The 12,838-nt window shown below is 49.5% G+C and overlaps 2 protein-coding genes across 3 annotated transcripts in view; both read left to right on the top strand.

Moving 5' to 3' along the window:
* Positions 1-5,327, top strand: part of ALLC (allantoicase) — a 31,653-nt gene extending 26,326 nt beyond the window's left edge. The window contains exons 9-13 of one of the 2 annotated variants that reach the window (XM_044940550.2): positions 774-929; positions 1,292-1,365; positions 2,393-2,501; positions 4,184-4,308; positions 4,983-5,327. In XM_044940550.2, the coding sequence (XP_044796485.2) occupies positions 774-929; positions 1,292-1,365; positions 2,393-2,501; positions 4,184-4,308; positions 4,983-5,189 (671 nt within the window). In that variant the 3' untranslated portion in view covers positions 5,190-5,327. The remainder of the gene's footprint in view (positions 1-773; positions 930-1,291; positions 1,366-2,392; positions 2,502-4,183; positions 4,309-4,982) is intronic. The other variant, XM_045165182.1, reaches the window with a different exon arrangement.
* Positions 5,328-6,303: 976 nt separating this feature from the next.
* The window catches only part of DCDC2C (doublecortin domain containing 2C), a 47,385-nt gene continuing 40,850 nt past the window's right edge, over positions 6,304-12,838 (top strand). The window contains exon 1 of the mRNA XM_025282362.2: positions 6,304-6,621. Within this exon, the coding sequence (XP_025138147.2) occupies positions 6,335-6,621 (287 nt within the window). The 5' untranslated portion in view covers positions 6,304-6,334. The remainder of the gene's footprint in view (positions 6,622-12,838) is intronic.

Genomic DNA, 12,838 nt, shown 5'->3' with positions numbered 1-12,838 from the left:
TGTCAGCAGCTACTTGAATTTGTGAATGTTATCTTTAGTATTCTCAACCGCACTGCAAAGCAACGTGTGTAAAAATAAACACCTAAGATCTTGTGTAAGTTGGTGTGGGATTTAGCAATGTTGATTTCGGGCACCAAGCATTATATCTGTGGTGAATTTCCCATCTGATTTTTGGCCTTCCTGGAGTTATTGATTCACCAACAACACAAATATGTATTTACTTTGTGCCACACGGAAGCAAGCAAGACAGGTAGCTATACTGGCCTTCAAAGATTTTTAGATTCTGCTTTTGGGAGACGTACTATCAGGGACGTAAGAACAAGGTAATTCTGGACCGTGATTAGTGCAGTGGAGTAAATAAGTGTGTGTGGGGGGTTGATAACCTTGACCTGGGGAATCAGACCGTGGCTTAGGTGCGGGTGGGGGCAGGAAGGAGATGGTCTAGAGAGGGAAAGAAGGCCTTCCTGGGGCCACGCGGCTAAGCTGAGACCTGAGAACAATGAGCAGTCCTTGGGCAGCAGGAAAGTTGTCCGAGGACCGGGGGGTGGCAGCTGCAGAGGCCCTGGGCTTCGGGCTCAGTGCATTTAAGAACCAGAGCAGGCAGGTCCTGGGCTTCGGGCTCAGTGTGTTTAAGAACCAGAGCAGGCAGGTCCTGGGCTTCGGGCTCAGTGTGTTTAAGAACCAGAGCAGGCGTGCGGAGCTCTGTGTTTTAAGATCCACAAATGGCAACTTTTCCCAGGTAATAATAATAATAAGGCACTTTTCCTTTTCAGATGGTGGAATCGCACGTCTTAGGGTATATGGTACTGGACAAAAAGACTGGACTGCGGGTGACCCCAAAGAACCATTAGACCTGGTGACCATCGCTTACGGGGGTGCCTGTGTAGGATTTAGCAACGCACATTTTGGGCACCCAAACAATATAATAGGTGAGACGATGCTCGAGGAGCTTGGGACATGTGGGCCTCACACTGAGCACCCGGTATGGTATGAATTACTCAAGAGGAAGGGGCCGTCTCAAGCCATATGGGTGGGTGAGGTCCTTCATACAGGATCGAAAGCCTTTTAGACAGGAAGTAAATCAATAGCAATCTCCCTGATTTTGCCTTAAGCAGTTGCTCAGGTGTGAATTTGCTGACGCATTCACCTTAATGGAAACCACGGATGTTGCACTGCTCAGGCACGCGGGGTCTACACCGATCACGCCGGTGCACGTGTATTCTAAACATTCTCGCGTTTAGAATAAAATGCGATGGTACTCTGACATACCGCTAAACACTGTTTTTGGCAGGAGTTGGCACGGCGAAGTCGATGGCAGACGGCTGGGAAACAGCACGGAGGCTGGACAGGCCCCCGATACTGGAGGTGAGACGTGAAAACGCTGCGTCCCAATGCTTCCCAGAAAGTAAAGGGTTTTTTTCTTCATTTGATGTCAAGGAGACTGATAGTTTAGAAACCTCTTAGGCATTTTTGTAAATACTTGCTGCTTCTAAATGTTTTCTAAATCTTCTACTGTTTCAATGTAATATCAGAGCCAGACTACACAGAAAGACCTAGAAGTCAAACTTGCTAATTAACGCTGGCTGTTCTAACACATCATGGGAATCATCCCTTTTTTAATATAAAAAAGCTAGAGCATCTAAATTTAATAAAAACCCATGAGTAAATTTGTTGATCTGGAGAAAAAAAAGAAAAACACCATTTCATCATCTTTGATTTTTGTGTATCCCTGGGTGAGACCACTTCTGTGAACGTGTGATGGCTCAGCTGTTTAATTTGACCAGTGACTAACTCAAGATAAGGAAGTAAAAAAGGAAAGAAAACACCTTTCAGTGTGTAAATCATATCACAGACTTAATTGTAAACACCCCTTTCATGGGTTAGTTTTTGTATCACCCAATGCTTCCAAATATAAACAAACTCTCCTCACTAAAACTTGTGTTTGGAGGCAGGTCATATATTGATATAGATGTGGTCAAAGACATATCTACTTTGAAAAGTCAAACCAACCCCAGGAGCTATTGGTCAGGCTGGATAAACACCCTTTGGAGTACAGCATACCACCTGAGTTCATGTACATGTGTGCTAAGTCAAGTCCAGCTTTTTGTGATCCTGTGGACTGTAGCCCGCCAGGTTCCTCTCTCCATGGGATTTCCCAGGCAAGAATACTGGAGAGGGTTGCCATGCTCTCCTCCAGGGGATCTTCCCGACCCAGGGACTGAGCCCTGGTCTCCTGCATTGCAGGCAGATTCTTTACCACCAGGGATGCCCTACTCCTTACAGTAGGAAATGACACGTGCGTGCCAACCTTGTTGCTTGCTGGTTTTCAGGATTACTGTCGTGAATGACAGCAAGCTGACTTAAGTTGTTTCTTCCTTTTTTTGAATTCTAGAATGATGAGAACGGTATTCTTCTGGTTCCAGGCTGTGAGTGGGCAGTTTTCCGATTGGCGCATCCTGGAGTAATAACTCAAATCGAAATTGACACAAAATATTTCAAAGGTAAACGTAATGGCACTAGGAAACCACTTATAATTGGTGTGCTGGTCACGACGGCAGCAGGCTCCATGCCGCAACTCAGACCCGATGCAGCCAAGTAAATAAATTAAAACTATGAAAGAGAATAAGGACAGCAGGCTCCAGCAGGGGAGGGACTCAGGGCAGCGGGCTGTGGCCCTGGCTCTCCACTCACAGTTGTGCAGCTTCAAGCGTGTTATGTTAACTCTTCGCACTCTGCTTCTCTCTTTATAAAGCATTAGATGTGCACTCGACCACAAAAGTTGTGAGGTTCTATGAGGCACTAAGGCTCTCACCACAGGGGCCCTGAACTCCATGTGGAAAAAGTCTATGAAACACTTGCTGGTTAGGTCGTCAAAAGAACAGAATGGGGGTATCGTCTCAGGGGAGGGATTGCAGGCAGCTTGGTGACTATTTCTTCTCCGGGCAGTGCTCTACACACATTTTAAATTATGGCCTTCCTTTAGTAAAATAATATTTGGAAAAAGCACCCTTAATATTCCATATTTATGTTCTTATGAAATAGATACATGTTCCATTATATTAAGTTCAAAAGAGGTTACTAAACTTTTATAATCGTTAAGTTTTGCCAAGTACCGTGGTGGGTGTCTAATGACTCTTTGGCCATCTTTGAGTAAATACAGCAGTTTGTATTCATACACTGGATGCTTGATTTTTAAATGTCTTGCAAATCATTATGACCTCACTCAACTATTAACTCTTCCATCAAGGGTCAGTATATATTTAAGGTGAAGTTCATCCTCAATGGGTAAATGTAAACGGTTTCAAGAGGTCTTGATAATTTGAACTCCTGTTGGGAAGACGATGGTTTAGATCTGATTAGCAGCCACTGTTTCCACTTTTCAGCATGACTGGCCCAGGGCAGCTCCTGAAGGTCAGGAGGAATGTCAGTCCTGCTATCTTCTTGCTGTTTCGGATGTTCAAAAATCATCTCTAGTGGTATATTTCATCCACGGTTCTCTGTGTGGTAGTTTAAAGTCACTTGTTTATTTTTGCAAAGGACAGTTTAGCCAAAACCAGGGTGAAAGTGAAGTCGCTCAGTCGTGTCCGACTCTTTGCGACCCCACGGACTGTAGCCTACCAGGCTCCTCCCTCCATGGGATTCTCAAGGCAAAAGCACTGGAGTGGGTTGCCATTTCCTTCTCCAGGGGATCTTCCCAACCCAGGGATCGAACCTGGCTCTCCCGCCTTCCAGGCAGACGCTTTAACCTCTGAGCCACCAGGGCCAGGGTAATAAGCAGCAAATCCGTGTAGCCAGGGACCCCAAAGTGCAACATGGCATGGATGCACTGGTAGTGGCCGTGGGTGTCTCTGTCAGCCAGGGATGATGGTCATGGGGATCGGGAACAAGCCAGCATCCAGTTATAATACCAAACACGCAAGGCCTAATACATACATCCATACACACACGTGTACACACACACGTACACACATGCACACGCACACATGTACACATGCATGTATATTAAAGAGACAGAAACAGTCATTGGGATGTCCTCTCACTGCGCCCCAGAAGCATGCTCACCTCACCCAAGCTCACTTTTTGCTGGGTCTTTCGATCTGATTTAAAAGGTCAATATTCCATAAACCAAACTGTGCTGAGTGCAGACAGAGTGGAGAAGGTGCCCTTTGTCTTGTTCCAATAGGTAATTCTCCTGAGAGCTGTAAGGTGGATGGCTGCATCCTGACGACTCAGGAGGAGGAAGACATGGTCAGGCAGAAGTGGGACCTTCCGGGCCATAAGTGGAAGCCACTGCTTCCGGTCACAAAGGTAGTGTGGTGTGCGAGCCCTTGGGGTCACGCAGGCAGCCCTCCAGAGGGCTACTTCAGTCAAGGCGGGATTTCAAAGGGTTACAGTTCTACCCCAAAGCTTCTGCTCAGTTTAACAGTGCGATGAATGAGATTTTAAAAACTGTCTCTGCCCCTTTGTATAATAAAATGATGGGCTCTCTCGGCTCACGTCTTTGCATATCTAACTCTCAAATTTTCTTTTAGACCACCTTGTTCAAGCATGCATACATGGAGAAACGTTTCTGCGATGTACTAACTCTCTAGGCAGGGAGCTAGCATATTTAGGGGCAGCAGGGTGGGGCCGGCAGTGGGATGGATGCAGGAGGGGCGTGGTCATTTTTGGGTCAGAGACGGGAGTAAGCACTGCTCCCCTTAGTGAAGGGTGACTGCTCCCACGGCCCCCTGTCTGCTTTCTTTTTCTCACCAGTTTGTCTGCTGACTTAACTATAAGAAAGAAACATCACGGGGACCTGAGTATTCATGCCGGTCTCCTTGGGGCATCCTGTCCCCAAAAGCAGATTGCTAGGTGGAGCCAAATTATTATCATGGAATAACTTTTCACCTTTTAAGGCCCAGAGTCCAAGCGGATGGGTGGCCTTGGGAGAGTCAGCCCCCTGGTCATTACAAGGACCTCTGCCTCCCCTCTCTTTCCAGCTGAAGCCCGATGAGATGCATGTGCTGGACAGCCTGACCCCCGAACTGCAGGACGTCATCACCCACGCCAAATTCACCATCACCCCCGACGGGGGCGTGAGTCGCCTCCGACTCAAGGGCTTTCCCAGCTCCATCTGCCTCCTGCGGCCCCGCGAGAAGCCCATGATGAGGTTCTCGGTGAAGGCGGGGTTCAGGGCGAACCTCTAACCCACACAGAACCTGTACAGTGACTCAGACTCTTCTTCTGAAGTATTTTCAACACCTGAAACTTAAGTTTCTAGCAATTAGTGTTTTGAAGGTCAATATAATTCCTGATGATTTAATAAAGTGGTCACTCTCACACACTGGTGACATTTAGTGTCACTTAATGTCATTTAATGGAGTGCTTGGCAGTTGGATCCCTGGATTGGGAGGATCCCCTGGAGGAGGGCCTGGCAACCCACTCCAGGATGCTTGCCTAGGAAACCCCATGGACAGAAGAGCCTGGCGGACCCCAGTCCATGGGACCACAGAGTCGGGTACCACTCACTTGTGGAACACTTGGTATTTCAAAGCCTGGCTGTGGCTGTGAAATAGCAGGGTTTCTTTATTACTGTTTTTAAACAGTCGTACAAGATACTGATACTTTTATAACATCGGTATTCTGTGCCTTCAGAGGTACTTTAGCACTTCATACATAGTCTACTGTCCTGAAAAGTTTGCTGAAGCCCATCAAAGCCACTGGAAAAATACAATCCTAGAAGCATTCTCTGTCTGGGTTGAAGAGGCGGGGCTTGCCTTTACCTGGAACAGGAAGTGACCTTCCCAAGGTCACCCAGGCCCTTGACTCGCTCCTGCTGCACATGAAGGTGCATTCTGAAGGTTACACCTTTGAGGCAGCGCCAGCCAGCTGCGCCTGCTTGCCTGGATTCCCACGTGCTCTGGATGGTTCCTGGCACATCCTCCTTGACCAGCTTTAATTGTCTGGATGGTCCTGTCTGCCATCTCCCCTCTGCCCCTCGGCAGAGCGGGAGGTGGAGGAGCAGGGGGAGGATCCCGGTGGGGCCCAGGGCACCCTTGGCCTCCCACCCCACACCGTGGCGGGTGCCTCCCTCCATGGCCCCGAGCTCTGCGGGCCTCACCTGCCGGGACTCGGATGCCCGTCGCCTGGCCTGGCCCTGCCCCCGCCCCTCCCCTGTCTGGCTTGGCCGCCTCTTTCTTGAGCGGCGGGGCAGGTGGGCGGCGGTCACAATTGCCGGTGGCGTCAGCGCGGGCGGTGGGACCGTGGACCCGGCGCCCCGGTGGCCGGGCTGCCCTGCGGCGGCTGGAGCACACGGGCGGCGGCCGGGCGGCGGCGGAGGAGGTGCGCGGCCATGGGCTCGCGCGCGCCGCACGCGCTGGTGGACACCACGCCCGCCAAGACCATCGTGGTGTACCGCAACGGGGACCAGTTCTACGTGGGCCGCAAGTTCGTGCTGTCGCGGCGCCGCGTGGCCACCTTCGAGGCGCTGCTAGAGCAGCTGACCGAGCAGGTGGAGGTGCCGTTCGGCGTGCGGCGCCTCTTCACGCCGACGCGCGGTCGCCCGGTGCTGGAGCTGGACTCGCTGCAGGCCGGCGGCAAGTACGTGGCGGCCGGGCGCGAGCGCTTCAAGAAACTGGAGTAAGTGCCCGCGGCCCGCGCGCCCCTGCCCCGCCGGGGCCGCCGTTCGGACCCCCAGACGGGGACAGCGCCGTCTCTGCCAACTCCTGGCGCGCCATGCACCATCCGCCTGGTGACCAGGGCCGAGCAGAGTCTGTCCCCAGACCGTCAGTGATGCAGAGGGTCAGGAAGGGGATGGTGAGGTGACGGCGGGCCTGGCAGTGAAAATAGGGCGCCAGGGTTCGCCTCTTTGGAAAGGTGGGAAGCTCTGCGGGGAGAAGGGAGTTGGCCACGCCGAGCAGAGCGGGACGCAGAGCTGGGTCGTAACTGGTCCAGACTGGCGTCCCTGGGGACCTGGGCGCACGCCCTTCCATGAGTGTGCCTCCTGAAGTATGCTGTGGGCCTGCTCACCGTTCTCTATCCTGCTAGATTCAGACCCTACCGAGAACAGGCACCTGGGATTTTCGAAGTTCTGGCAGCTAAGGAAGTGCAGACGTGCCTTCCAGCCTGTGAATGCCCGCCGGGAGCAGGACAAGGACACCCCTGCCACCCCAGCGCTGCAGAGGTCAGGACCGCAGCTGGGGAAGGATGTAGGTGTCCTGAGCAAACAGGCCCATGTACCAATTCCAGAGCCGCCCGGAAAGCCATGATGGAGCTGGCCGGGTTCAGGCCGTCCGTAGTGCTTTGGGTGCCCACCCAGAGCGTGAATTCAGTTCTGTTTCATTTAGCCTGGGGCTGGTATTAGTGCAATACCAATTTGTGAGATCTTTCAGCAAATGAGGTCACCACACTTCTGTTCATACCCTTCCTTACTTTTCTTTCCAGGAGTACGTCTGTCTCTGTGCTCTGGCAGTCTTCATCATTTCTCTAAGCTCTGGGTACCTCGTTATACAAATGTCATATCAGTGCAGCGCTTTCTTAAGTTCCTTAGCAAAAGCTATTGTGCGCGTCTTCCTGGAGGGCGGCCTGGGAGAACTGGGGAGGCCGTGAGGGCCTTTCCGTGTGTGTTTTGGGGAGATAAGACACAAACAGAAGTAACTGCAGAAGAGAAAGCAGAGACTGCGCGGACAGGCACAGGTGTCGAAGTGCAGGACCTCAGAAAAGGCTTCCTTTAGAGAGCAGAATCCGCCTGCAATGCAGGAGACCCTGGTTTGATTCCTAGGTCGGGGAGATCTGCTGGAAAAGGGATAGGCTACCCACTCCAGCATTCTTGGGCTTCCCTTGTGGCTCAGCTGGTAAAGAATTCGCCTGCAATGTGGGAGACCTGGGTTCAATCTCTGGGTTGGGAAGATCCCCTGGAGAAGGGGAAGGCTACCCACTCCAGTATTCTGGCCTGGAGAATTCCATGGATTGTATTGTCTGTGGAGTTGCAAAGAGTCGGACACAGCTGAACAACTTGCACTGCACAACAGAGCAGAAGAGAGAAAATCACTTGTTTGTTCGTCCTCTGTGAATTCCCGGGCTGCCTTGGCGTCGCTCATGTCTCGTGTCTTCCTCTAGAGATATCATTTCTGTTCCTTATGTGTTGTTGACACCATTTCTTTTATTGTGAAATATGTCGTGTACACAGAGGAGTGTGTGTGTGCTCAGTTGCTGAGTCGTGTTCAGCTCTTTCGATCTCATGCACTGTAGCCCTCCAGGCTCTTCTGTCCATGGGATTCTGCAGGCAAGGATATTGGAGTGGGTTTCTGTTTCCTCCTCCAGGGGATCTTCCCAACCCAGGGATCAAATCTGCATGTCCCGTGTCTCCTGCATCTCCTGTGTTGTCAGGCAGATTCTTTACCACTGAGCTTCCTGGGAAGCCCCATATACAGAGGAGTATGTGCAATTTTATGTGTAGTTTAAAGAATAGTAATAAAGCAAGCCTCTGTGTGAACCACAATCTGGATTCAGGAAAAGAGAATGACCAGTATTTTCAAAACCTCCTATCTCCACTCCCATCCCTTGCCCACACGGAAACACTATATTGGCTTTTGTGATAATCATCCTTTCATAATAATCTATCCCTGAAGGATACATTTTTTTCCCAGTGTTTTATGTACTTTATGTAAATGCAGTTATGCTGTGTGTATTTTGTTACTTGCTCTTTCACACAATAATATGCTTCTGAGGCTCATCCATGTTAACAGCATGTAACTATAGGTCATTTGTTTTCACTGTTAAGTATTATTTTGTTGACTGATATACCAGTTTATTCCATCCGTTGGTGGATAATTGGGGTTGTTTTAAACTTCATGCTGAGTCAGCACACTGTTGTGCACATTCCTCTACCCATCTCCTGGTGCACGTGGGTGAGACTTCCTCCCGGAGAGCATGTGGGTTATCGGTTGCTGCGTGTCCTATTCATGCAAGCTTACTGGTGGGAAACAGTGTTTATTGTCGCATAGTTCCTCTGACAGGAAGTCCGGAGCAACTTAGCCAAGTGGTTCTGCCTCAGAGACTCTCGTGTGTTTGCAATCAAGATGCTGTGCAGTCACATCTGAAGGCCTGACCGGGGCAGGTGCTTGCAGGCTCACGCCCATGGCAGGAAGATTCATCCGCGTCGTGAGGCATCCACGGGAGATCTAGCTGCTGGGTCTCCTGGGCAGGAGTGGTCCAGCCCGAAGCCACAGTGGCTCTTGTTACAGCTGCGTCTCTGTTAGACTGTCTTCTCTCGCCCTCTGCCTCATTATCTCTCTGTGCTGCACATTTTTACTTTTGAAACTTATTTGCAGAAGTAATTTGATCGGTATCATCCCAGGTCACGGTCACTTTAACACAGCTTCAGAGTGTGGGGTGGTTCGGACCACCCAGGGGTCTCTAGGAGAGGGGGTCATGACGACCCCCTGGCTGGAGGGCCCTGAGGCACCGCTTTGTCTGTGGTTCATCCTCTCTGCTCTCTGCTCCCAGCACCCACCACCCCGAAACCAAAGTGGCCCCAGACATCGGGCTCTTGTCTTTCTATTTCCGTTCTTTCCTGGACTGTGCTAACCCCTCACTATTTTGTTACGTTGCAGAGGTGTGTTTTTCAGTTTGTCCAGTTTTACTTGTTTTTAAGAGGACATGTTGATCAGGGTTCCTTAGTCCACGGTTCCCAGAGCCGAGGTCTTCTCATCCTTTTTCTTCGTGTATTTTTGTTATAAATCTGTGGATGACAGTGTCCTTCAGCCCATGGAAGGTGGTTTTCATTGTCTTCTAACTCTGGTTGCTGGTGAGAAATCAGCCATCATCTTTCGCTTCTTTGAAAGTAAAGTTTTATCCTTTTTGGCTTTTTGAAATGCACGGGTTGAGTCCGGGTGCTGTGCTTTTAGCAGCGTGTCTAAGTGCAGCCTTCCTGGCGCTCCCTGCGTCCCGGATGGTGACATCGCGGGCTCAGGGGAGTTCTCAGCCAGCCTCTTCGGATGCACTCTGCCTTGTCTTCCCGCTCTGCTTCCAGTGTCTGGGTGGGTGTGGGCGGGCCTGTTTCACTGGCTCAGACCTCCTCTTTCTCGTCTCTCTCTCTCTCTCTCTCAACGTTGGGCTGTAATCTAGGCACTCTCTTCACATAGATCTTCTGATTAATTTTTCTGCCTCTGTGTCCTACGCTATCAAACCTACTCACTGAATTTTAAGTCATTTAATTTTTCATTTCCAAACATGCTGTCTGGTTCTTTCTCAAAGCTTCCGTTTCATTCTCTTGGGTCTCTCGGTCCTGCATGTGTTTTCAGGTTTGCCTTTTGTCAGTCTTGCCCCGCTGTGATCTGCACTTGCAGTCCCACTGTTTGGAACTTGCCTCCGTCTTCTCTTCTTTCACCTGGTTTTCTCCTGTGGTCCTTGCTAGCCTTGTTAGTTTACTTACGTTTTGAGTGCAAATGACTCCTTTTCCACAGAATTCGTGTTTTGAGGAGATACTTTGAGGCCCGAGATAAAAGTGAGATGTTCCAGAGGGGATTTCCATTTTCTTCTCCCAAATGCCCAGGATGCTCCCTATCCAAAGGGCCCTCCAAATTGTCAGTATCTTGAGTTTTTCAGGGCCACCCAGATAGAGGTATTTTGTGAGCTAGCTGGCTTGCTAGCGATCTAAGTTCTTAATGGCATCTGCAAATGTGCAGACTTGACATCCTATTGCTTTTGAAGAAAAATCACAGACTTCATAGTTGCTAAGAGGTAGCATTTGGATTGGGGCTTCCCAGGTGGTGCAGTGGTAAAGAACCCACCTGCTCATGCAGGAGACGCAGGAGACCCCTCATTTGATGGAGAGACTTTCAGGGCTTATTGAAAATGTTTTGGACTCATGGCAGAAAGGCGTTGAGGTGTTTCTTTTCCTGGATTTCTTAAGGTGAATTATTATATTCTGTAGGGAAGGGGAGGTGATCCAGTTCGCTGAGCAGGAAGGGGCGGCGGGTTCCCACGTGGTGGAGACCCTGTTATTTTGCATTTTCCGGGTACCTTCACTGCTATCAGGTGGATGGGAGGGGTTTGCATGCAGAGTTCAACACGGAGAGGCATTTGGATTTCGCTTCTTCACTACCTTTTAAATCAATGAAGTATGAAATCGGAACCCAGGTGTTGGTGACTAAAGCTCTGAAAACTGTTGGGCTGAGTTTACACGGTATCCGTGAGCTAGTGCTTGTCCGAATGTATCTTCTTACTTACTGAGCCACGAGCGGTTAAAACTAACTTCCCCCCACAAATAAGCTTCTAATTGTGCCACCAGCGGATGAACTTTGAAGTGCAACCTGATGATATATGAACCGCCCCGGAGGTCTTCTCATAATAACGGCTGTGAAACGGTACATTGGGAAGACAAGCAGCGTAAAATCTATGCAAATCCAGTCATCATTCACATTTCCTACACTTTCTGGAATAAATTAATTTGAGATGAGAAATATAATTTTTTCTCTATAAAACAAAATATTGTAGGCTAATAATTACTAATAATTACTTAAAAGATAAAGCCCGGAATTAATGATTTGTGGAGAAAGTTGTATTCACAATAAAATGTAGATCAAGGCATTGTGTGTGTATATTTTTGTGTGTGTATGTGTGCATGTGGCACATATATGTGCATTCGTGTATGTATGCATGTATGTGTGCATGTGCGTATGTGCATACACACGTGTGAACATATGTGTATGTATGTGTACACACACATATATGTATGCATGCGTGTGTGTGTCTTTGTGTGTGTATGCATGCATGTGTGTTTGGGGAGACCCCAAAGAATCTGAATTATGGTAGGAGTTTTTCCTGTTTACCTTAGGAGTTTGTTGTTGAGATAAAAAGTGAATGTGCTGTTAAGCTCTGGCAGCTCAGTGGAACCCGGGTCTGTCCGCGAGTCTCCTAACCCCCACTTGCACCTGAGCACTAGCGGGGGACGGGGAGGAGGGAAGAGCGTGTGCAGAGGCCAGCACGCCAGGGGGCAAGGAGTGTGGTCTCCGGGCTGGGAGACCTGGGCTGGACAGGGTCCTGGCTCTCCCAGTGTGGTAGCACTTAGCCGGTTGAACAGCCTCGCTGAGACTCAGCCTCCTCATCAGAAGAACAGAGCTTGTTGGTGTCTGCTCCAGTGCAGGTTTTGTTGACGCAGTGGACACAGCACTTTGAAATGCCCGGCGTGGTCCTCACGGTGGGCTTCTGTCTTGCTCTTGTTCTCCAGAAGCAGTAAGGGGGCACCTTGCACACGAGCATCTAGGCTCTGCTTCAAGTTCCTGCTCCCCAACCCCCCACACCCCCAAGGAAACCCAGGTCCGTCCAGAAACCTCGTCCAGGCACCTGGCTTAATGACCCAGGTCCGCCGGCTCTCTGAGGAATCACTCTTCCCCTCTTTCCATTCTGTTTCAGTGTTCTTCGGCAGACAATGTGGAGACAATAAATAGCATTTTGTGGCTGTTCAGTCTTTTTGTGCCTTAATTTTCCCATATTTATTTTTACCTTTTGTTTCCCATTTCATGATAATAAGTTGTGTCATGTGGGGGATTAATGTTCATTGTCAAATATGTAATTTGGGATTCAACCCTAAAATGCCTATTTGGAGACAAGCAGAAGTGTGCGTGGAAGGCACCTACAAGCCAAGGGTGGTGAGTTGAAGATGTACAGTCTCTTCAGTTCACAGTTTTCAAAGGTTTGAATTGGCTGCAGCATTTTATAATGGAGGTGTTCATGTGATATGAAATTTTGGTTTCCATTAAAAAATAGAGGATTTTACTGTTTAAAAGGACTGAGTTTTTAGTTGCCTGCATTTCCACAGGAAAACAGTGCCCAGGAGTTATGCGCCCTGTCC

The sequence above is a fragment of the Bubalus bubalis genome, chromosome 3 (assembly GCF_019923935.1).
Source record: "Bubalus bubalis isolate 160015118507 breed Murrah chromosome 3, NDDB_SH_1, whole genome shotgun sequence".
Taxonomy (NCBI): domain Eukaryota; kingdom Metazoa; phylum Chordata; class Mammalia; order Artiodactyla; family Bovidae; genus Bubalus; species Bubalus bubalis.
This window is presented reverse-complemented; position numbering and strand designations above follow the sequence as displayed.